General features: G+C 49.7%; 1 protein-coding gene across 1 annotated transcript in view; it reads left to right on the top strand.

Moving 5' to 3' along the window:
* Positions 1-25311, top strand: part of AQP11 (aquaporin 11) — a 211371-nt gene that overhangs the window by 169656 nt on the left and 16404 nt on the right. The window contains 1 exon segment of the mRNA XM_078658508.1: positions 2786-2902. Within this exon segment, the coding sequence (XP_078514634.1) occupies positions 2786-2902 (117 nt within the window).

The following is a 25311-nucleotide window of genomic DNA, read 5'->3' as shown; positions in this document are numbered from 1 at the left end:
CTGCTAAAGTTGGCCTTAATTTCCTTTTTCTTTCAAAAAAGGTTTGCAAAATGTTTCAGAATGAATGAAGTTAGGCTATTTTATGCATATACATATATATATTTACTGAAAGAACCAAAAAACCACACCCCACACTGAGCAGTGCATTCGGTCATGCATACTGGGTGAATTGGCCACAACGCCAGGCCTTTGGCCAACCCCGTCCATGCATCCAGCTGTGAGTGATGTGGGATTAATCACATGGCCTGGAATGCGGCCAGACCCTATGGTCTACCCCACCTAAGGCAGCCAACCCCACACTGCACACGGCCTTCGGCAATGCGCTGGCAGGTTGACCACAGGGCCTGGCCATGGATCCACAAGGCCTCTATTTTTTTTAATTTTTTTTAAGGGGAGGGGGCTGCGTGGCCCCCTCCCCAATCCTTATTAGTCCCTGGGGACCCCATCCTCCAGGGCTTTTTTGCTTTTTTATTTGAAGAGCACAAAACCAAAAATCGTGCCCTGTGATTGGTCGAGAGGGCCCGTTTTTTCCTGTGGTCCTTCACACTCTCGCGGGAGTGAGAGCCTCCCACGAGACCCGCAAGAGGGATCGCTTTGATAGGCTGGCTGTTGGAAAGTTAGAAATAAAATGGCCACCATTACTGTTTACTGTGGAAAATTGGAGTTGTTGTGGAAATGAAGTAAAAAAGCTGTGTAGGAGGGCAGCAGAAAGGTATGATGTCCCCCTAAATTTAGAGAGGCGGTGTCTAAGGGATAACTACTAAATAAATGTATATTGTTTTTAAGTAACTTTTACAATCTTGAGGGACTCTTTTGGATCCTCAATAGTAAAAAGGGGTAGATGAGTTCTCAATACACTCTATTCGTAGGAATGCATATTGTGGTCCTTGTTTTTGAGAGGAAGTGTGGATGAGATAATTACTGTGTATGATTAGAAGGTGTGAATCTTTAAAGAAATATGCCACATAAAAAAAATAGGAAGGAGTATTCACGCTCTGTTATACACACATGTTGCGGTATGAAGGAGTCTTACTGTCGATGGTGTTCATCAGACTACTATTTATGCTTATTGGTTAGAGATGAGTTGTGAGTAGAGTTAAGATTCTTCTAAACACCCTCCTATGCACACCCTTCTTTCTGAAATAGAGGTCTGACCCCGGTCGCTCCCTACATCCTACTGCGCACACCCATCATTACAGAGAGAGGTCTAAGCAGAGAGGCCAGTCCCTCTACATATACCACTATGTACACCTGTCGTCTGAGAGAGAGTTATGAAAGGAGGGGCCAGTCCCTACCCACACTCTACTACACACTCCTATCATTGCAGAGAGGCCACTCACTCCACACACTCTACTACACACACCCGTCAACTGAGAGAGAGGTCCGAAAGGAGGGCCCAGCCCTCTCTACATCCTGCTATGCACATCCATCATTACACAGAGAGGTCTCAGCAGAGAGGCCAGTCCCTATACACACCCTGCTAGGCACACCCGTCATTGCGAGAGTAATGACACCTCAAAAAGGAGTGCTGGTAGGCTCCCATTTAAACTATTGCTCTGCTCTTTTGAGGTGCTAGTGGTCTCCCATAAAAAGTATTGCACAACTGCTTTGAGGTGCTGGTAGTCGGCATTTATAAGTATTGCATCCCGATGAGGGGTGCTGGTAGTCTCCCATTAAAAGCAGTGCACCGCTCGTTTGAGGTGCTTGTATTCCCCTGTTAAAAGTATTGCACAGCTGTTGAGCCTTTTTATGCCGCAAAATTAGAAAACGGGGTTCCGAATTAAGTCCTGGCTAAAAATATTGATGTTTAATTTAACTTGCATTAAGATGTTGATGGTCTAGCAGGACACTTCTCTTCAAAAGACGCATCTGAAAATGGTTGCTTCTTCTAACCCTCCTTTATGGTAACCCTGGGCGTCCGAATCGGCTACGCCCACGGAGCAGGCGTAGTGTTGCCTCCTACGCATTTTGCGTAGACAGCGTAGCCGGCAACACTACGCCCACTCCGTGTGCGTAGCCGAGTCGGCCGCCACCCGCCTCCCTCCCGGCCTCCCCAACATACATTATTTAAGCAACTAGCCTTAATAAAACAATTTTAAAGCACTTACCGTGTCCAGGGCTCGTCCGGGGCTCCGTCTTGGAATAGCGTCCTTTCCTGGATACCAATGCGCATGCGCGGCCGCCCGCTCATGCGCATTTTTCGGGAGAAATGCGCCTGCGCGGGCGGCGGCGCATGCGCATTGGTATCCAGGAAAGGACGCTATTCCAAGAGGGAGCCCCAGACGAGCCCCGGACACGGTAAGTGCTTTAAAATTGTTTTTATTAAGGCTAGTTGCTTAAATAATGTATGTAGGGGAGAGCGGGAGGGAGGTGCGTAGTGGGGCTACGCGGAGTGCGGGAGTGGGCGTAGCTTCTCGCCCACTCCGCGTAGCTCCGCGGAGCCCCACTACGCCCACTACGCCCACTACGCCCAGGGTTACTTTATGGTCCATGGTTCTTGCTTTTCTATTTAAACAAGCCACAAGTATCCAGTGATTATACAATTACCAACCTGTGACATTGGTTCTCCAGGGATGGTATTCACATGAAAACAAATCAAAGCTTCTGAAAATTGTTTTACCAAGATCTCTTGGTGAGATATGATGGATAACTGAAAGTGGTTATTTCTCCATATCACTAAACACACGTCAATATCTATTCTTGTAAAGATGTAAACTTTTCATTGTTGTTGTAGAAATTATCATGTGGATGGTTTTAGTACCTTAATTTGTTTAATGTTTTTCAGCTGGACCACTGACTGGGGCCATGTTCAATCCCGCTGTAGCCTTATCACTTAATTTTTTCTGCAAGGAAACCAACATCTCAGACAACATGTTTGTGTACTGGCTTGGACCTGTTGCAGGTAATACTGTTTCAAACAAATGATGGTTATTTTAACAAATTAAGGGTAACATATTCTTCTTTGCACCTTTTAGGCTTATTTTTGACAAATATTTAAAAAATAAGGAAAATTCACATTGTCATTTTAAAGAACCTTTTCTTTTTTCACCCTCTTTAAACTGCAATATTTTACCATGTTCCCTGATTGAGGTAAAACGTGGAAAACAGGGCCAAGTGTCTGTTTTACCATTTAGATCTTGTTGAATTGAGGTAGGAGAAGTATCTGCCACCGGTGGAGGTCCTGTGGGTGCGTGGGACGGCAACGCGGGCGAGGTCGGCGATCAAAGCTGGCGGTTTGGGGTGTAGACGGTGAGGTGTTCTTTGAGGTATGCTGGTCCGGCGTTGTGGAGAGCTTTGTGAGCGTGGGTGAGCAGTTTGAAGGTGATCCTTTTGCTGACTGGGAGCCAGTGCAGGTCCTTCAGGTGAGCGGTGATATTGGTGTGGCGGGGGATGTCGAGGATGAGGCGTGCAGAGGCGTTCTGTATGCGCTGGAGTCTTTTCTAGAGTTTGGCTGTGGTTCCTGCGTAGAGAGCGTTGCAGTAGTCCAGTCTGCTGCTGATGAGGGCCTGGGTGACCGTCCTTCTGGTTTCAGTGGGGATCCACCTGTAGATCTTGCAGAGCATGCAGAGGGTGTTGAAGCAGCAGGAGGAGACGGCGTTGACTTGCTGAGAGCAATGAGTCTAAGATGAACCCCAGGTTGTGTGCGTGGTTGGTGGGTGTGAGAGCAGCTCCCAGGGCTGCTGGCCACCTGGAGTGGTCCTAAGCAGAGGGGGTGGAGCCCAGGATGAGGACCTCTGTCTTGTCAGAGTTGTTTCAGTTGGCTGTTCTGCATCCAGTGGGCGACGGCCTTCATTCCTTCATGGAGATTGTTTTTTGCGTTGGCGGGGTTCTTGGTGAGAGAGAGGATCAGCTGAGTGTTGTCAACGTAGGCGGAGATGTTGAGGTTGTGAAAGCAGACGATGTTGGCGAGCGGTGCCATTTAGAAGTTGAAGAGGGTCGGGCTGAGGGATGATCCTTGGGGTACGTCGCAGATGATCTTGGTGGCTTCGGAATGGGGGAGGCGAACGCTCTCGGTTCTCTCGGTGAGGAAGGAGGTGGTCCAGTCCAGAGCTGTGTCGCGAATTCCCGCGTCGTGTAGGCGTGTGCATAGGGTGTGGTGGTAGACGGTTTCAAAGGCAGCTGAGTGGGCCAGGAGGATGAGGGCCGCGGTTTCACCGTTGTCCAGTAGGGTCATGATGTCGTCTGTGGCAGCAGTGAGGGCGGTTTTGGTGCTGTGATTGCTGCGGAATCCAGATTGGGATGCTTGTTGACGATTTTTTCGATGACTTTTGCTGGGAGATGGGTCGGAAATTCTTGAGGTCCATTGGGTCTGCTGTGGGTTTTTGAGTAGGGCGTTGATGTCTGCGTGTTTCCAGCTTTCCCAGAAGGATGCGGTCTCGAAGGAGCTGTTGATGATCTTCCGGAGGTGGTGTGCGATGATGCAGTTCGCTTTGTTGAAGATGAGGTGGGGGCAGGGGTCGAATGGTGAGCCGGAGTGGATGGTGTTTATGGTCTTGATGGTGTCGTCGTCATTGACGATGGTCCAGGAGAGCAGGCGGTTGGTGAGGCTGGCGGGAGGTGAGGCTGCGATGTCGGCGGCTGTAGTGGGGGGCTGGGCGTTGAAGCTGTCGTGGATGTCAGCAATCTTGAGGTGAAAGAAGTGGGCTAAGGAGTTGCACAGGTCTTGTGTCAGCGGGATGATGTTGGAGCTGGGGTTGGAGAGCTTCTTCACGATGTTGAAGAGCTCTTTGCTGTTGTGTGTGTTGTTGTCGATGCGTTCCTTGAAGGAGGTCCTTTTAGTGGCTCGAATGAGTTGGTGGTGCTTGCGGTTAGCGTTCTTTAGGGCAGCGTGGTTGTCCGGGGTTAGTTCGTGACGCCACTTCTTCTCGAGTCTTCGGCGGAGCTGCTTGGATTCCTGGAGGTCAGTGGTGAACCAGCTGGCTTTTCTGTTGGTGCGTCTGTTTGTGGGTTTTTTGATCGGAGCGAGGGTGTTGGCACAGTCGACGATCCATTGCCTGAGGTTGCGGGCGGCTGTGTCGGTGTTGGTGGTGTCTGTTGGTTGGTCTCGGGCGAGAGTGATGAGCTGGTCTTTGGTGACTTTGTTCCAGCTGCGATAGGGGATCTGTTGCGGGCGGTGGGTTTCATGAAGGTGAAGTGGACGCAGTGATGGTCGGTCCAGTGCAGATTGGTGGTGTGGCTGAAGGAGATGTGGTTGCTGGCAGAGAGGATGGAAGACGTATTAAATACATACAGGGGGAACAATATACCTTGTGAATGATATATCAAGGAAGACACAAACACTGACCACAGAGAAAGAGAAAGGTAAATCTTTAGTATTTAACCTTCTGGGGTATTAATTCAGACACTGCATTTAAGCAAGCTGTCCAAAACATGGACTGGGAATACATTGAGTGAGAGAGTCGTGACTGGTGACTGAGTGTTGAAAATGGTTAAACAATGCAAACCAAATCCTACAATTACACAGAACAATACATTCAAAATATCCACTGTGCGTTACAATAGTCTCAGGAGGATAAGTTATTTCTTAGGTTCCTTGGGACTCTGTGCAGACGGATATATCGTCGACGTTTCGACCCTAGATGGAATGCGCTGGTTTGTGTGCATCAATAGCGGGTATACATCAGGACTGGAATGTGGTAGGACAGCCTTAATGGTAGTAGGTGTATATTCGACCGTTCTTTTTGGGAGGAGATTGTCAGCCGACTAACTCCTGCAGCGTAGACTACGAAACATTTCTTAAGTCTTTATTTAGGATCCTCAACACAGGCCGGTGTGAAGATTATGCAGGGCGAGGCCGCCATGGGAGCGCTCAGGGGCACGATCCGGACATTTCAATCCGTGAGTGTAATTCTCGGAGAATTACACTCACGCATTGAGATGTCCCGATCGTACCTCCTAAGCGCTCGCCACGGCGGCCCCGCCCTTCATTTCATTTCATGAAGCTTTATTCGGTTCAAATAAATGACCATAAAAGCACAGACAAAGTGTAACATATTAAAAAAGTAAAACTGTTATGACATATTTCATCATATCACATCAAAATAATTATTAACATTAAGATAAACGTATCTGACCAATCACTAAATATTACAGTTAAAAAATCATACTTTTCCTAGCGTTGATGCACTGATTTAAGAACGTCGCAGTATAAAAACAGATGTCTGCCGACTCCAAGTTAAAAATTAAGTTCATAGCATGTGTAACTGTGCGTACACCATATTTAACAAATAAAGGTTTCAAAAAGGCAATACGAAAGTGTGCGTACAGTTTACATAACAGGAAATGCACAGTACTCTGGGTGGATACTTCATCACACCTACAAGGCCCAATCGGATGTTGCTTAATGTTAGGATGAGCTACCAAATAATGGGCCATTCCGAAACGGAGCCTGATTAATCCAAATTTGTGCGAATTCCTAGTTACCACAGCTAAATATGAAGGGAAAATTTCCTCTGCAATATACCTATTGTAAAAAATAACAGTGGACAAGGATCCGGCTACAATTGCCCGCTTTCTCCCCATGTAAGTAAAAAAAAGTATTTTTCATTTCAGATTTAGGGATCGTTGATGCTGCACCGGGGTTAGCTAAAAGATTAAAGTTAAATATGTCTGAAAAACAAGTAACAACATATTTTAACCAAGGAATGTTTTGAAATGTATCCAGGCGTAGACAATCCTCAGCAATAGATCTATTAAACTGCTTATCTTCCTCTAGCCATATGGACCGCCAGGTCATTAATGGCCTGAGGCATAATAGATCAGCTAAGTGATTAACTGCTAATTCTCGACGAATTAATTCATTCGAAACTGACGTGGGTAAAAAAAGGAGCCTTTTAAAAAATATATTTTCCTCCAGCTGTAGTTCAGACACACAGCTGTGACCCCATACTCCTGCCCCATACAAAGCTATACTTGCACATCTAGCCTGGTAAATTTTTAACATATCCCTTGATCGACGATCCCCTACCTTAGCAGCAAATCTGTAAATACCATGGGCATTTTTAGCCATTTTATTCCGGATGTTAATAAATTCATTTTTCCATTTCCTATCATTTGAAAAGGTGATACCTAAGTAGCAAAATGTTCCTACCTGTTGCACCTTCTCTTTATCTATAAAAAGGTGTTTAAAACTCTAGCTTTGGCTCCACAGGTCATGGTGTAAGTTTTCCCTTTGTTAATTACCAATTTTCTGTCTTTAATAAAAGAGGAAAAACTATCCATTAGTCGCTGTAGTCCCACCGGGGTCCTAGAAAGTAGAACAGCGTCATCGGCGTATAATAACACCGGCACTGATACACCATTTATCTGGGGGGCATCGGTATTGACATTTTTTAAAATGGCATCGATTTCATTAATGAATAAAATAAATAGGAAGGGAGCCAAAACACAGCCCTGTCTGATTCCTCTTCTGACACTAAAATTTGGGGTGCATTCTCCTCTGGTTCCAAAGCGGACACTAGTTTTCAATTTCTCGTATAACCTAGCGAGGAAAAAGATTATACCTTCAGGAGCGCCTTGCTTCAACAGCGTCGTCCACAGAAGTGCGTGATCCACCATATCAAAAGCACTACTCAGGTCTGCAAAGCAGAGGTACATAGATCCAGGTTTAGCCTCAGTGTACTTCCCGATCAATAGGTCAAGATTGACGCATTGATCAAGCGTACCCCGACCCTTTCTAAAGCCAAACTGACTATCGGCCAATATACCGTTCTGCTCGGCCCAATCCTGTAGTCTCACAAGCATAACTCTACTCATCACCTTGACTGATGAGTCAAGGAGAGAGATCGGGCGATAGTTTTTTGCGACAGACCTGCTACCCTTTTTATAGATAGGTACAATAATAGATTTGCACCAGGTTGCAGGGGGCTCAATACATACAGCTGCATTGAAGACGGTTGTAAGGAGAGGTCCACATACCTCTGGGGCTGCCCTATAAACATCTATAGGTACCCCATCAGGGCCCTGGGCTTTCCCTCCTTTACTATTACGTATACCACTTTCAACCTCCTCAACAGAGATATCAAGCGGTAAAATAGCCCATTGATTTGGACAAGTCTCTAAGACTTTATTTGTGTCAAAAATATAAGAGAAATGGGCAATCCATCCTTCACTAGATACATTTGATGTTAACTCTGGAGTATTTCCATCTCTTAGGAAAGGGGAATTAACGGTAGCCCAAATTAGGGCGCAATTTGAAAGTTCTACAGCTTGGTTGAGGCAATCCCAGGCCAGTTGTTGCAATTCGCACTTCCTTTGTTTGAGCACACGTTTATACTCCATCCTCAAGTTAATTATTAGAGTTTTGTCCCTGGGCTTAACTACTAATGCCTGTTTAAGTTTAATTAGTGCGGCAGTGCAGAAGTGGTTAAACCAACCAAGTCCACTCCTACATTGCCTTTTGTTACGTCCCGTAAATTTGGCATCAACCGCTTTATTAATTACATTAAAATGTGATAAAACTTTCTTAAAGTCAGATTTATTTTCTAAAATAAAAACAATGTATAGCAGGCTCTCCTTAATTATGGAGGTGGATAATTCATTAGCCTTTTCTCCTACCCATCTTAGCCTTATACCATTGGTCCTGTGAGGTTCCATATTTGTAATAATATTACCTACATTACCGCCCTTCATAATCTTCACAACGGCTGGTGTTGAGGATCCTAAATAAAGACTTAAGAAATTTAGCGTAGTCTACGCTGCAGGAGTGAGTCGGCTGACAATCTCCTCCCAAAAAGAACGGTCGAATGATACACCTATTACCATTAAAGCTGTCCTACCACATTCCAGTCCTGATGAAGACCCGCTATTGATGCACACAAACCAGCACATTCCATCTAGGGTCAAAATGTCGACGTTCTATATATATATATATATATATATATATATATCCGTCTGCACAGAGTCCCAAGGAACCTAAAAAAGAATTGATCCTCTTGAGACTATTATAACGCACAGTGGATATTTTGAATGTATTGTTCTGTGTAATTGTGTGATTTGGTTTGCATTGTTTAACCATTTTCAACACTCAGTCACCAGTCATGACTCTCTCACTCAATGTATTCCCAGTCCACGTTTTGTTTCGTTTTGGACAGTTCCTTAAATGCAGTTTCTGAATTAATACACCAAAAGGTTAAATACTAAACATTTACCTTTCACTTACTCTGTGGTCAGTGTTTGTGTCTTCCTTGATATATCATTCACAAGGTATATTGTTCCCCCTGTATGTATTCAATTAGTCTTTCAATTCAATTGTGTCCCCAACAGAACCAATTTTATTATTTATATCCCTTACCCAGGTTCTGAGGGTTACTGGGTTACCCCATTACTTGTAATGGCGGAGAGGATGGGGTCGAGCATGTGTCCGGCGGTGTGGGTGGGGGTCGTGACGAGTTGTTTGAGTCCGAGGTTGTCAAGAAGAGCGATGGAATTGCTATCGTCCGTGTTCTCGAAGTGGAAATTCAGGTCTCTGAGGAGGATGTAGTCTGTGGAGGCAAGAGCATGCGTGCTGACGATGTCTGTAGACGAGTGTAACTCTGAGGGTGGTGTTGGGGTCCGTGCGGATCTGGAAGTGCAGGTGTTCGGCGGTGCAGGAGGTGTCTGTTGTGCTGGTCGTGACTCTGAGGGTGTTTTTGTAGACAATGGCGGTTCCTCCTCCAGGTCTGTTGATGCGGTCCCTTCTGGTGATCTTGTAGCCATCTGGGATAGCTATGGCGATGTCGGGTGTCGAGGAGTGGTTCATCCAGGTCTCTGTTAGGAAGGCGACGTCCGGGGAGGCTGAGTTGAGTAGGTCCCAGAGTTCGATGGCGTGCTTGTGGACGGAGCGGGTGTTGAGTAGTATGCATCTGAGGTGGTAGTGTTTTGATCTGGGGGGTGGGGTAGGGCGTGTGAGTGTCCGGCGGCTGGTGAAGCTGCAGCTACGGCAGGTGAAGGGTCCGTTGGTGAGCTTGGGACTAGCCTGGAAGCAGTTGGATGATCATCCGGTGTCGAGTTCCTGGAGGAAGTTAGCAGCGTTGGGTGTCGTGGCTCTCGCGGGGGCCAAGGGCTCTGGCGCTGGGCGCGATCCAGGCTCGGACAGGCGCAGACAGGCTTGCCTTTGGCACGCCAGCAGTTGCCATATGGAGGGGAGAGCGGCGAGAGCCGAGGCAGGGAGGCGGCTGGGGCGGGGCAGCAGCGGCGGGAAACAGCCTTACAAAGGCAAAAGCAAAGAGGGGAAAACGCAGCACAATACTACAACAAAGTATAAAAATACAATCCGCAACAGAAGGGAAGCAATGGAGGATACCAGAAGGCAGCCGGGCAGACCCTGACGCGCAGTGCCGGGTAACTGTCTCGAACCCTGCACAGGGATGGTCTCAGACCTGGCGGCAGTGAGGCGGAGCTGCTGGGGAGAGTGCTGGCCTTGGCCCGGAATTCAAGGTCTCACCTGTCTCAGTCTGCCCACCTCCACAACCTTCCAAAGAGAAGGAGAGCCTCCATCTTCTGGACTCAAAACGTGCGCTGTTCTCCTACCTTGCCCGCACTAAAGATTTCCAGGTAGACTATCAACTCTTCGTTGGCTATGTGGGTTCCAGGAAAGGTCAAGCTGTCCCAAAGTGTACTATCATAAGATGGGTTTTCCTTTGTACAAAGATTTTTTAAGCTTGAGCAAAAAAGGAACCACCAGTGGGGCTGCGGGCGTATTTCACTAGAGCTACGGCAGCAACTACTGCTTTGTCACATGGAGTCCAACTTATTGACATCTGCCAGGCGGCCACGTGGGCATCCATGCACACGTTCACCAAGCATTACTGCCTGGATAGTCAAGTCCTTAAGGATAGCTACTTTGCCTGTTCTGTCCTCCAGGACTTTGAGTAAACTTGATTTGCAGACCCTCCTCCAGGGTTGGTATTGCTGGGGTATCTATTCTAAGGTAAGGTATCTATAACTAATGGTCTCTTTCAGATGATCAAGTTACTTTGGTAACAATGTATTTTATCGTGGTTGCCGGGATAGCGTTGCGGTGTCTATGTACGACGGCGCCTCTACATGCCTACGTCAGTTCTGACACCACTTCCCACACCAGAAGCGCAGAGCCAAGGAAGACACTGACTACTGGTGCTCCAAAACTAGGACCCATCAAGGGAGTCCCTATCCCTAGAAGTCAGTTTGTACAGCAGGGAGGATGGGTAGGGTGGTAAGGAATCTATAACTAATAAAGGTCTCTGACAGATGAACAAGTTACTTACCTTCGGTAACGCTTTTTCTGGTAGATACAATATCTGCCTGTGGATTCCTCACCTTGTGAATATCCCCTTGCGTCAGCAACATTCGGAAATACTTTTTGTAGCTTCGAGCCGACGTGGACTTGGACGTCATAGAGGCACGGCATCGCACACGACTCCGCTGACGTCACCGACGCCTACAATAGGCCCACGCCGGCGTGATGACATCAGTTCCGCCCTTTTTTCCGTGCCTTCGAGGCACACGGACGGACCAATGACAGTAGACATAAACACAGTATATGCAGTACAAATATCAAGGTAACACACACAGTGTGAAGCAAATGCAATAAAACATTTGAAATAAACAACTCCTTGACAATAAAATAAATACATTACAGAAACTCTGGTATAGAAGAGTGGACAACGGAGAGGGGGGTGGGTCAGTGAGGAATCCACAGGCAGATATTGTATCTACCAGAAAAAGCGTTACCGAAGGTAAGTAACTTGTTCTTCTGATAGATACATCTGCCGTGTGGATTCCTCACCTTGTGAATAGAGTCCCACAGCAGTCCCCACTCCCGGAGGAGGGTGTCCACTCTTCTAAACCAGGAAATCCTGGAGAACAGAGCGTGCAAAGTGACCGTCCCTCCTCACTTCGGAATCCAAGCAGTAATGCTTCGCGAAAGTGTGGAGGGAAGACCCAAGATGCCACTCTACAAATATCCTCTACAGGAACACCTCTAGCCAATGCTGAGGTTGAAGACTTAACTCTTGTAGAATGAGCCCTTATACCCTCTGGTGGTTCCTTACCGGCCAAAGAGTAGCAGATCTTTATACAGAGGACGATCCATCTCAACAAAGTTCTTTTATGGACCGCTCTTCCTTTCTTGCAGCCAGCAAACCCAATGAGGAGCTGGTCATCCAAACGAAAGTCTTTAGATCTGTCCAAGTAAAAGCACACCGCCCTTTTGGGGTCCAGACGATGCAACCTCTCCTCATCCTTAGAAGGGTGTGGGGGAGGGTAAAAGGTAGGGAGGGTAATGGATTAACCAAGGTGGAAAGGAGTCACCACCTTAGGCAGAAAAACAGCCCTAGTCCTAAGAACCATTCGATCAGCATGAATGGTCAAGAAAGGGGGCTTGGAACTAAGAGCTTAAAGCTCACTTACCCTCCTTGCCGAGTTTATTGCAACGAGGAACACTGTTTTAAGAGTCAAAAGCCTCATAGGAAATTTGTGAAGAGGCTCAAAGGGAGCACCAATTAAAAAGGTCAATACAAGATTTAAGTCCCACTGAGGCACAATAAAAGGAGTAGTAGGGAACTTATTTTTGAGGCCCTTCAAAAACCTTAAAACTACAGGAGATTTAAAAAGAGATGGCTGGTCAGGCAAACAAAGAAATGCCGACAGCGCTGAAAGATAGCCCTTCACTGTGGCAACAGCAAGCCCCTGTTGCGCCAGAGAAAGGGCAAACTGGAGAACATCAGACAAATGGGCTCTCAAAGGGTCAATAGATTTCTCCCCACACCACGTGACAAATTTTGACCATCTATAAGAATAGATGGACTTAGTGGAGTCACGCCTGGCTGACAAGATGACATCCACCACGTCAGGCGGGAGGGAAAAGGAATTCAGGTTGCCCCGGTCATTCTCCAGGCATGAAGGTGTAATGTCTGGAGGTGGGGGTGTAGAACATGCCCCTCCATCTGAGAGAGGAGGTCTGCCCTGAGAGGGAGACGGAGCGGCGGGTGAGAGGAGAGGTGGAGAAGATCTGTATACCACACCCTTCTTGGCCAGTCCGGGGCGACCAATATGACTTGGGCCCGGTCTTGGCGAATCTTCCTCAGAACCCGAGGAATCAAAGGTATGAGAGGAAACGCGTAAAGGAGTTGATTTCCCCAACTCAACTGAAACGCGTCCCCCAAGGCTCCTTGCATCGGATACTGGAGACTGCAGAAAGACAGGCAGTGAGCATTCTCACGAATGGCGAACAGGTCCACCCGAGGAGTCCCCCACATCTGAAAGATGTCGAGAACCACCTCCGGGTGAAGCCTCCACTCGTGGTCGCCAGAGAACTGCCGACTGAGACTGTCTGCATGAACGTTCAGAACTCCGGCCAGATGATTCGCCATCAGACAAATCTGATGGTCCTGAACCCAGGACCAGAGACGCAGAGCCTCTCTGCAGAGACACTGCGACCCCACACCTCCCTGCTTGTTTTTTTTTTTTTTTTTTGATTTTGAAAACCTTTATTGTGCACGAAAAGAAAACAATTACGGGCCTACAACCAGCAGGCCGGCCACGGGGATTATAAGCACAGGTGCGAGCAACGCGGTTACACAGCGGCATCAGGCAAGATAGCAGCAATTAGTAACAGTTACACTGAATGGATTCATGCCGCCAAGGAGAAGAAGCATTGAAGGTTAAATTTCTAAAGTTTCGATTGAAATATAAATCAGTAAAGAATAGAGTCAAGGAGAACTGAGTCCGGACAGTAGCTACATAACATGAGCAGGCGGCATCAATAAGAACAACAGTAGGAAGAACACCCCGTCAATATGGCAGTACCATACAAAACAACAGTAAATGCAGTCCATAGTTACGCACCACCCTTAGTGCCACCCACTTCCTACAAACCCCTATTGCAGACCCAGAACTGAAACCAGCACAAGAAAGCGCAGAAATTAGAGAAATAAGGCCCATAGAAACTAAAAAGAGAAAAACTAAATCTACCCCCCCACCCTACAACAATCCGGAGGCTACGGCCTACCCCCCCCCCGGCAAAGTGCCTGTCGCCCAGTAAAGAACCCGAAATATAGAATAAGAAGAGAAGAGAAAGAAGGAAAGATAAGAAAAGAAAGATAGTCACACTTGAAATATCGGGAGGAAGAAAAGAACCAGCCATTCTACCACTCCCAAAAGAGAAAAGGAAACGGGGGGAGGAGCCCTAACACTAACAAGACTCCCGGTCTCCCAGCCACGTAAAGCCCCTTTCACCGAATGAAACAATAATATCGAGAAGTACACACAACCAAAAGGAGAATGGAATCAGATACATCCGGGACCCCGAGCCAGTACTGGAATGACCACCCCGTCCATAAGGGCAGTAGCAGGATACGCACAGACCCACCCCACACGCAAAAATACCAGGATAAACATCAGTAGCAGAACAAACGTGGGGAGCTACAATCATTACATACGCCAGAGAGGCGGCACAGTTCGAGATCGTACCAGCTAGTCTAACAAAAGTGAACCCCCGGAGACCCCCATCGCTAATCAGGTCGCGAAGCGACCACTACACCATGACGCCCAGCAGAAACCCGCCCCAGTCGGAACAAAGGGACAAAATGGCCGCCCTAATAAGAACGCAAACAAAGGAGAGCAAGATGGATGCCACCCTAAACAAATAGCCCCCCAGCCACAATAAACCTCCACGACCAGCAGGCAGGAACCAGAGAGAGCGTGGCGGAGCCGATTGCCCGCAAATTATCAGGGTAGCCAGTATATGGTGCCGACCGTGCCGTTGACAAAGGACACAATATCACGAATGACGCCATGATTGTAAAGCAGAACTACCACTAACAATAATAGAAACAGATGGGGGAAAACAATCCACACCATACATAGGATCCATGCAGCCAGTACGTACAACATTTCAACCCTAATCCCACCTGGCAAGATACAACCAGGAATCCGTCTAACCCCGTCCCGATCTCAGGAGCCCCCCCGATCCCAGCCCACGATGAATACCGCCCCTCCCCTCAGGAAAATAACCCATGCTAGAAAGCCGGAGGAGGGCCCAGTACAGTCATTCCCGGTCAATCCCGCCATGCAGTCCATCCCCACCTCGTGAAATAGAGAAACAATAACAGTCTCATTTACGGTATGAAACGGGGCGAAACATCCCGGTTCGCACAATCCAACGCGTAGTTATAAGTGTTCCAATCCGAGTCCCCGCCAGCCTGTCAGTCCCGGTCATGAAACAGAGGTTTTCAGCCCTGGCCAGTACGTGACAGTCCCCCTAAGCACAGTGTCCGAGGAGGGCCCGATCCAAACAAAACCGGGAAGTAAAATGGCCACCGTCGATGAAGAAGTGGGAGGTAGGGAGAAAATGGAGGTCCAAAGGCATCAGCCGGGCCACAGGTAAGCAGGAGAAGTACAGTCAAACTCACAAGCCGACATACAATCCGTCGCTGGGAAGGAGGCACTTGGGAGGCAGCAATCTCAAGGGGATACAGTTGCAGCGTGAATGGAGGTTGGGGAAACAGCAACATCCCCACAAACAAAGTCGCGGACTCCGTTGATGGTTGCAACAATGTATCCCCGGTAATACTGTCAGACCGCCATTCACAGGAGTCGTGGCATCGAAAGATAATCCTCACCTCCCCTTCAGTGCTCGGCACCCCGACATCCCCTTCTGCATCTGACAAAGTCGATCCAGCACAGCGCCGAGAGTCGGCCGATCGGACCCCCTCCGACCGCCGCGCTGCACCGTCGCCCACCTTGCCGGAGAGTGCTCGCCATTCCGCCCTGAGCTCAACTAGCGCATCAAAGATATCCCGGCAGGTCAACTTTGTCTGCAAGCACTGCTGCCCCTCAGCGCGAGACAATGTGTACAGCGCGGCTCCCAATCCGATGTCGGGCAGGGGGTTGCTGGTACGAGGCAAGAGTACAGTCGCCGCTGTAGAGAGGTCAGCCGCCATTTCCAATGCCTCGGGAGGTGCACAACAGGAGGGGGGCGATTCCAGTCTCAAAGGGTTCGGGTCCGGGCAAGTATGTCACACAGTTCCGGAGCGTAGCAAGGGATAGCACACTGCCGCCGCGATGCAAGTCGGGGCAGTCCAGGGGCGACCCACTCACACTGGACAGCGCAGGTCAGCCTCGGCCAGGGGGACGATCGCAACAAAGGAACACTTCACCACCGTGTGCCGGTCGCACAGGTCGGGGCGCCCAGGTGCATCGAAAGGGATCCGTCCGACTCCCCCAGCGACGGTGCCACAAAAGAATGGATCCACGCCTCCAGGGCTCAACGGACCGGAGCCGGTCTGGAGGTCCACGGTGGCAGGGAGCGACACTGGTCTCAGAGCCTGGATACGGAGACCGCCGCCCTTCACGACGATATCTCCGGAAATCTGGCAGGTAGGGACCTCGGTGGAACACTGGAAGTGTCAGTGCGGTCTTAGCTACGTTCCGATGTGGTGCGAGGCCGGATTTGCGGGCAGGATATAGGTGCGGAACGCACAAGCTTGCGGAGCCGGGAATCGAGCGTCCGTTCAGGTCGCCATCTTGGCTCCTCCCCACCTCCCTGCTTGTTGATGTACCACATCGCGCTCGTGTTGTCCGTCAGGACCTGGACCGAACAACCGCGAAGGGAAGGGAGGAAGGCCTTGAGCGCCAAACGTATCGCCCGCAATTCTAGAAGGTTGAAGTGAAGCAACCTTTCCTCTGGAGACCAAAGACCCTTGACCTCCAGATCCCTCAGATGAGCACCCCACCCTAGAGTGGATGCATCCGTTATCACTGTGGCCACCGGAGGAGGCAACTGAAAAGGCTTCCCCTGAGACAGGTTGCCTTCCACGCCCCACCAAGACAGATCCGCCGCAGCATCTCTGGAGATCCTCACTGACTCCCTGAGATCTCCGTTGTGCTGATACCACTGCCTGCGGAGGCACCACTGGAGCGCCCTCATGTGCCAGCGTGCATGGTTGACCAACAGAATGCATGAAGCCATCAGACCGAGCACGCAAAGGACCTTCAGGACTGGAACGACCGCTCCATTGTAAAATAAAGGAATCATTTCCTGTATGTCGTGAATCCTTTGAGGAGGAGGGAATGCACAACATACAGTTGTGTCCAGTACAGCACCTATGAACAGGTTGCGCTGGGAGGGCACCAGGTGAGACTTGGGTACATTTATCGAAAAACCCAACCTGTACAACAACTGGGTTGTCTCTCGCAGATGATGGAGCACTCTCTCTGACGACTCTGCTTTGATCAGCCAGTCGTCCAAATAAGGGAATACAGGAATCCCTGACCTTCTGAGATGCGCCGCCACCACTGCCATCACCTTGGTGAAGACTCGAGGTGCAGTAGTAAGCCCAAACCGAAGGACCGCAAACTGATAGTGCTGCGATCCCACCGTAAAACGGAGATACTTCCTGTGCGACTTCAGGATGGGGATGTGAAAGAACGCATCCTGCAAGTCGAGCGACACCATCCAGTCTTCTTCCAGCAGTGCCTGAAGAACCTGAGCAAGGGTGAGCATCTTGAATTTCTCTTGTTTCAGATAGAGATTCAAGATCCTGAGATCCAGGATTGGACGAAGCCTGCCATCCTTTTTGGGAATCAGGAAATACCGGGAGTAGCATCCCTGACCCCTTTCCTGCTCTGGGACCACCTCTGTCGCACCCTTTCTTAACAGAGTTTGAACTTCCTCCTATAGGAGCAACAGATGTTCCTCTGAGCAATATCCCTGGCAAGGAGGGTAATTGGGAGGGAATTCCCGAAAGGGAAGGGCATACCCATTTTCTACGAGATTGAGAACCCAAAGATCTGATGTAACCTATTCCCAATCCCATAGAAAATGGGTAAGCCGACCCCCCACCGGACCCACATGATCCTGAATGGCGGATCTAGGGCTGCTTTTCTGTGGCTGGGGGGTTGGAGGAGGTGGAGGAGGAAGAGACTTGACGCCCTCGAGGACGTGCCCTTTGCTTTCCCCTGTATGACCTATACAAGGTATTTTGCTGCTGCTGCTGTTGTTGCTGCTGCTGACCTTGTCTATAGGTACGAAAAGAACAGCGTCCAAAACCTCTGAACTTTCTGGTCGTTGAACCTCTTACTTGAAGACCAAGAGATCTAGCAGTTGCTCTGCTGTCTTTAAACCTCTCTAAGGCTGTATCTGCCTTCTTGCCAAAGAGACCAACTCCATCAAATGGTAGATCTAACAGTGCAGACTGCACATCCGCAGAAAAATCCGAGGATTTCAGCCAAGCTGATCTTCTTGTGGCAACCGCAGTGCCCATAATCCGAGCCACAGAATCTGCAGTATCTAGACAGCTCCGGATAACTTGACGAGCTGCCGCTTGAGTATCAGCAAACACCTCCTCAAAGTCACTCCTGCAGCCTTCTGGAACCTTTGGAATCAACAAACGCATTGAGTCCATAAGTGCGTGCACATACCTCCCCATGAGACAAGTGGCATTCGTTGATTTTAACGCCATACTTGCGGAGGAGAAAGTTTTCTTGGCCACTTGATCTTGTTTCTTGGCCTCCTTGTCACCAGGCACTTGGGGAAAAGCACCAACCGACTTTTTAGAGCACGCAGCCTGAATCACCAGGCTTTCAGGAGAAGGGTGAGATGATAAAAAGGCAGGGTCTTCAGGAGCCACCCTATATCTCCTTGCCACACTTTTTGAGACAGCAGGAGCAGAAAGAGGCTTTTTCCACACCTCCATAATAGGTTCAGTTAAGGCTTCATTAAATGGGAGTAAGGGCTCCACAGATGAGCTTGGTGAATGGAGTACTTCTGTAAGCAGATTTGACTTAAATTCAACAGTTGGTAATGTCAAACCTAAAAGTCCTGCTGCTTTCCCCATTACCACGTGATATGGCTTGACATCCTTTGAAGGCGTATCCGGACCTGATGGCAACTCCCACTCTGGGGAAAAATCAAGGCCACTAGCATCAGCCAGCTCTTCGAAACAATCCTCATCCAGTTCACCTTCCTCCAAATCTGGGTGAGATTCGTAATACCTTCGTTCCTCCAGGAGGCGTTGTGCTTCCCTCCTGGACCTCTCCTTTACACGGATCGGAGTCGGATCCACTACCGACTCCGACGGAGCCGGAGCCGACGTCGGTACAGAATCCGAAGGCTTAGATGGATGCTCCAAAGATCTGCTCGGAGCAGGCGAAGCCGGTACTGGAGTCGTCGACTTCGGTCTAGCCGGCGTCGACCTCGGCGGAGCCGGGTACTGCCACAGCGGAGTCGGGGCTGGCATATACGGCATGAAAGGTGCCGGGGCATAAGAGTGAGGCACACCCAAATTAAATGCCATTGGACCCATGGGACCCGAAGGTGCACCAGAGGGGTACCATGATCTCGAGAATACCCCATACATAGCGTTCAGGGACGCTGATGGATCCTGACCTGGTGCAGGAAAAGGTGGATGATCACCCTCAGGCTGATCTCGAGGCAGATTCGAATCCGGCTCTTCAAGAGGCGCTGATTCTTCTTCCTCATTAGGAACCTCCTCGACCTCTTCCTGAGCCGGAGACGGCATCGGAGTCGGATTGGAAATCGGAGTCGTAGATTGAACCTGTGATTCCGAAGGCGAGGCTTCATCTTCCCGATCCGAAACCTCTTGTGGTTGAATTACCTTCGATTTAACCTTCTTCGACTTCGAGCCCGACTTCTCACCCGAATGACGTCGAGACTCGTGTCTCCTTTTCTTGTGCTTCTTATGCGACCTCGAAGCATGATCCGACGAAGACTTCGAAGCCAACGCCTCTCGAGATCTTGATCTTGACCTCAACCTTGACTTCCTCGAGCGAGATCTTGAAGACTTCTTTCCTTTATCGGCTTTCAGTTTCGCCACAAGAAGTTTGGTCTCCCTCTCTCGCAGGGCCTTTGGGTTCATTTTTTGGCACGATGAACATCCATCTACGTCGTGGTCGGAGCTTAAATACCAAATACAGTCCTGGTGTGGGTCCATAACGGACATCATTTTCCCGCACTCCCTGCAGGGCTTAAATCCAGTCTTCTTTGTCGACATTATAAAGAGACAAAGAGGCAAGGGAACAAAGAAACGAAGAAAAACAGTAACAGAGTTACCAAAAGCTACTGAGTATCCCGAAACCGTTAGCGTCGACGACGCGGAAAAAAGGGAACTTACAAGGTAAGAAATCCACAGGCAGATATTGTATCTACCAGAAAAAGCGTTACCGAAGGTAAGTAACTTGTTCGTCTCGATCTCTGCGTTCGAGGTCGAGGTCTCGTTCGAGGTCGCGCTCGGAGTCGTCTTCTGCTCATGCTTCAAAGTCCTCGAAGAAGAAGCACAGGAAGAGCAGCCATGAGTCACGTCATCACTCAGGGAAGGACTCGAGTTCGAGACCGAAGTCGCAAGTCAAGCTACTTCGTAAAGAAGCGGAGGCTTCGGCATCGGAAGCCCAGGTCTTCGAGAGTGAGGCTTCGCATGCGAATTCGCCTGTGTCACCGAAGCAGCTAGCGAACCATTCTCCGGATCCGTCCAATCCTTCTGGTCATTGTATTGTATTGAATTGTATTGTATTGATGATTTGTAAAGCGCGTTGGCTACCCAGGGGCGTCCCAGCGCTATAGAAAAGAGTGAGTTGGGCTGGAGTAAGAGAAGCTGAGTGAAAAGTTAGATTGGAATTTTGCTGAAGAGCCAAGTTTTTAATAGTTTACGGAAGGTGAGAAGGTTAGGTTCTGATCTGATAGGGAGGGGAAGTGAGTTCCAGATCCTAGCCAGGTTGTAAGAAAGCGAGCGGCCTCCACATCTGGCCTTCCTAATGCGTGGTACTGAGGCGAGGTGGGAGGTCGTAGACCTGAGTGGGCGGGAGGGTAGATAGGCTTTCATCAGGGGCGAGTTAATAGAGGGGCCTGTACCCCAGTAGGATCGGTGTGCGATGCACATGCTCTTAAATTCAATTCTGTGTCTCACCGGGAGCCAGTGAAGATCCTTCAGTCTGGCTCTGACTGAAGTTCGGCGGGGGATATCCAGGAGGATTCTTGCCGCACAGTTTTGAATGACCTGGAGTCTGTTAAGTGTAGATTGTGGGGCCCCCAGATATAGGGCGTTTCCACAATCGAGACGGGAGAGGATCAGGCCTTGAACCATAATCCGTCTTGAATGGAACGGAAGTAGGGGGAGAATTTTGCGGAGAAGTCTCATCATCCCGAAGCAGGTGGCAGCAAGCTTGGTGGCTTGGTAGTTGAAGGTTAGAGTGTGGTCGAGCCAGATGCCTAAGCTCTTGATTTGCTCCTTGGGTTGCGGGTGGCTTCCTAAGCAGAGAGGCCAGATGGGATTGATGGATTTCGAGATGTTATTTCCAAGGAGCATTATCTCTGTTTTGTCCCCGTTAAGTTTGAGACAAGAGCTAGACATCCAAGCAGCGACGGCTTCAAGGCAGATATGTAATCTGTGATGAGAGTTCAGGGGGGGATCCAGTGCTACCACTAGCTGCGTGTCGTCCGCGTAGGTGACAATTTTCACCCCGAATGGGCGGACGACATCAGCTAGGGGGTGTAGGTAGATATTAAAAAGGGTAGGGCAGGGGAGGAGCCAAGCTCGTGTCCGCGATGGCCGCGTTTTAGCTCGGCTCCGTTCGCTTTCCTGCCTGGAACGTCTATCCTGTGTCTTATCCTGCCCCGGGAAGTATTCTTTGGTAGACTATGGAACTAAGACATTTCGCTGGCACTTACCGTCTGATCCGTCTGTTCCTAGGTGCCGCGGATCCTGAGCTGCGCCCTTGTTCGCTTCGGGGCCTCCGGAGCGGGCGGGCCTGAAACTCCTCGGCGGCGCCCGGGCGGGGCGGAGCGCTGTAGCCGGCCCTTGGTGGAGGTGTGGGCTCGGTCGGAGAGGCCGATGTGCAATTAGACCGGTGACGGCTCTCCGGGCCTGGACCGGCGATCCTGCGGCCTGGTGTTGAGGCGCTGCCTTCCATGGACGGGGGATGACCGTGTATGTGGCTCGTCTCCCCTTTGTTCTCCTGTCCGGCCATCTTGAGTCCCTCCGCCCGGACTCGGAGAACGGAGCCGGTGGCGTGGGGGAGCCGGCGACCCTCCTTATCCTGGTGGCCCGCCTTCCTGCCCTGGGGGTGCCTCTGCTTGTGGTCGGCTGTATCCTGTGTGACCCCGCTTGTGGCCGGACGGGGGTCGGAGATTGCTGCGGCCCCGCCGGGCTTTCAAGATGGCGGCCGGCTCCCTGTCTCTCAGCCTGGCCGAGACTGGCGAAGCTGGTCCGCCGCATGGCTCGTTTGCTGAATACCGTAAAGGTGAGCCTACGCTTGGCGACATCCTCGCCGCCTTGCGCTCCTGGAGTGCTTCCGTGACCGCACCTATCGCTGGACTGGATGATGATCATTTTGCCGGGCCTGCTGGGCCCCCCCCGATGTGTGCGGCTTCATCGCTGTTGTGTGCTGCTGGGACTTTCCTGGAGGTCGTGGACCCGGCGGCTGCCGCTTGTTTGGGTATACGGATACCCGCTGCTCTCAATCATCATGTGATTTCTCCTGTGCTGAGGGTTCGCCGGCCGGGTCCCATCCGGACCGGTCTCGTTGGATCTCCCATTCCTTTTTTGCCTCGAATGGCCGAACGAAGATCCTGTGCTTGCTCCGCCGAAACGGCTTTCCTCCTATTGTCGGCGGAACAGTGCCTGCATTACCTGCGGTGGTTACCGTCTTTTCCTGTTCATCTGGGTCGAAATCGATATGACTTGTGTGGATTGACGATTGGACTCCCTGCTATTCGCCTCTGGTTCCTCATGATCTGGTTCCTGGTGCGTTGGATGCCTACGGCTTTGGATAGACGAGGACAGGGTTGAGATGAACTTGCCTCGGTGGACTATTATTTTGCGGTATGGTCGGATGATCCGTTTGTGACTGTATGACTATGTTCGATTCTCCTTCATGTTCCTGGAGCTTATCCTCGTAATTATTATCTTCCCGTGGGCACTGAGTGTGTTCGGACGGGGGGGTGGGAGCTGATGGTTTTGATTATGTGGCTCCTCTCCCGTCGTTGTCTCCCCATTTCCCCTTCTTCTTTTTGTCTTTGTGGTTCTTTCTTTACTTTTAACTCTTCTATATTTCGGGTTTCTAGTTAGGGCGACAGGCACGCTGCTGGGGGGTAGGCCATAGCCTTCTGCAGGGGTGCAGGGTGGGGTGTGCGGGGTGGGGGGGGTATGTCATTTTGTTTTTTCCCCCTCTTTTCCTTTTTTGGTTCTATGGCTCTTATGTATCCCTTTTTTCGGGACGCGGTGTCTGCATTTGGGCCCCCTGGGGTGTTTTTTGCTAGCATGGGCCTTCTGGTCTCCCTGCCGTCACGGTTTACTACGCATCTATTACTCCTGTTACCGCTGGTTCCCTGTGCCGGTCTATTTTTGAGTGCTTTGTTAGCCATTGGGCGCATGCTGTGATGCCGCGTTCTTTCTTCCCCCCTTTTTCCCGATGTCCTTTTCCTTTTTCCCTTCCCCCCCTTTTTTTTTTTTTTTCTTCTTTCTTCCCTCCCCTGGGTTGTTGTAGCAGAGGGCTCTTTGTTTTGTAAGCCTATTTTCCGTTCTCTGTATCATTGTGTGTTCTCGTAGTGGTGGGTGGGCGCTGGGCAGTGGTTGCAATTGCTTACTAATGTGGGACTCACGTTCTGCCTTTGTTAAAATGTAACTGTTCTTTTTGAATTTTCCTGTATTCTGTATTACTGCTTGCTCGCGGCCCGCCACGGCCCTCTGGACCTTAATGATTGCCATCATTCTGCTATACCCCTTCTTCTATTATAAAATCAACCTTCTCTCATCCTGCTCGTGGTGGTTGCTCTGTGGCTTTTCGCCTTTGATTCCCGTTTGGATTACTGTGGTACCCTGCTGGAGCTTCTGTCCTGACCATTGTGCTTCTATAATTGTGGTGGCCGGCCCGATGGGTTGTAGGCCCGTATTTGTGAGCAATTTCTGCACAATAAAGGTTTTCAAAAAATAAAAAATAAATAAAGGGTAGGGCTCAGGGAGGAGCCCTGAGGCACTCCACAAGTGAGGGGTTTACTGGCTGAGGTGAAGTCCCTTTCAAAGACCTGGAAGGATCTATCCGTAAGGAAAGACCTCAGCCAAATGAGTGCTGTGCCTGGCACTCCTATTTTGTTAAGCTGGTGAAGTAGGATGTTATGATTGACAGTGTCGAAGGCGGCACTTAGGTCGAGTAGGACGATGGCTGTGGACCCGCCATCGTCCAAGATCCTCCGTGCCTCCTCCGTCACTGCAATAAGTGCGGTCTCCGTACCATGACAGGGCCTGAAGCCGGTCTGAGAGAGGTCTAGTATGTTGTTGGCTTCCAGGAAGTCAGTGAGAATGATGTTTACATGCTTCTCGAGAAGTTTGCTAAGCCATGGCAGAAGGGATATAGGTCTATAGTTAGCGGGGTTGGATTGATCCAGATTGGGCTTTTTTAATAGAGCTCTAACCATTGCCCTTTTCCATGGAGGTGGAACAGTACCAGTCTTGAGGGATGAGTTGAGCAGGTCTTGTATGGTGGGCGAGATCAGATGGGTTATCTGGGTGAGAGCGCTGGGAGGAGCTGGGTCGATGGGTGATCCAGATTTAATCTGGCTCATGAGTTTTTCCAGTTTGGTAAGTTCTAGTGGGGGAAAGCTATTGAGAACGCAGGAGGGAGTCGTCATGTGGTCTATGTTGACGGAGTCTGAGATCAGGGTAACGGTGGGGGGAAAAGAGGAGTTGATGGTTTCTATCTTTTGGTGGAAATACTCAGCTATTTCCTCGCAGTGGGTCTGAGTGTTATTGTGATGTTTTGAGGCCTCAGGAAGTTGCAAAAGGGATTTTGCTATCTGATAAATCTCCCTAGGTTTGGAGGCTGCCTTCTCAATCTTGAGTTCAAAGTATTTAGCCTGAGCTAGATGGATATTTGCTTTGTAGTTTTTGATTGCCGTTCGATAGCTTGCTTTGTCTGCTGGAAGGTAACTGAGGCGCCACTTCCTCTCGAGTCGTTTACAGACACGTTTGGCCTCACGTAGATCACTCGTATACCACGGGGCTGTAGGATTGCCCCTTTTAGGATGGGAGTTTTTTAGTGGTAGTACTGTGTCTAGGGCACTGCTGATCCAGTTGTTGTAGTTCTCATTGTCTAGAGTGGGAGCGGAGGTGTTAATGGGTTTAGTGCCTTGAAGGAGATCCTGCCACTCAGTTAAAGGGAGTTTGGACCAGTTGCGGGAGCGTTGAGTTGTCGGGGGTTTGGGGGGGAGGTGAAGGGGCAGGGTCCAGGTGAGTGGGATGAGGAAGTGGTCAGACCAAGGAAGGGGGGAGGCAATTCCAACATGGAGGTTTTTGCAGTTGCTAAAGACCGGGTCTAAAAGGTGTCCTTTTTGGTGGGTGG

The sequence above is a fragment of the Lissotriton helveticus genome, chromosome 8 (genome assembly GCF_964261635.1).
Source record: "Lissotriton helveticus chromosome 8, aLisHel1.1, whole genome shotgun sequence".
Lineage (NCBI taxonomy): Eukaryota > Metazoa > Chordata > Amphibia > Caudata > Salamandridae > Lissotriton > Lissotriton helveticus.
The sequence above is the reverse complement of the archived record's forward strand: the minus strand, read 5'-3'. Positions and strand labels throughout refer to the sequence as shown.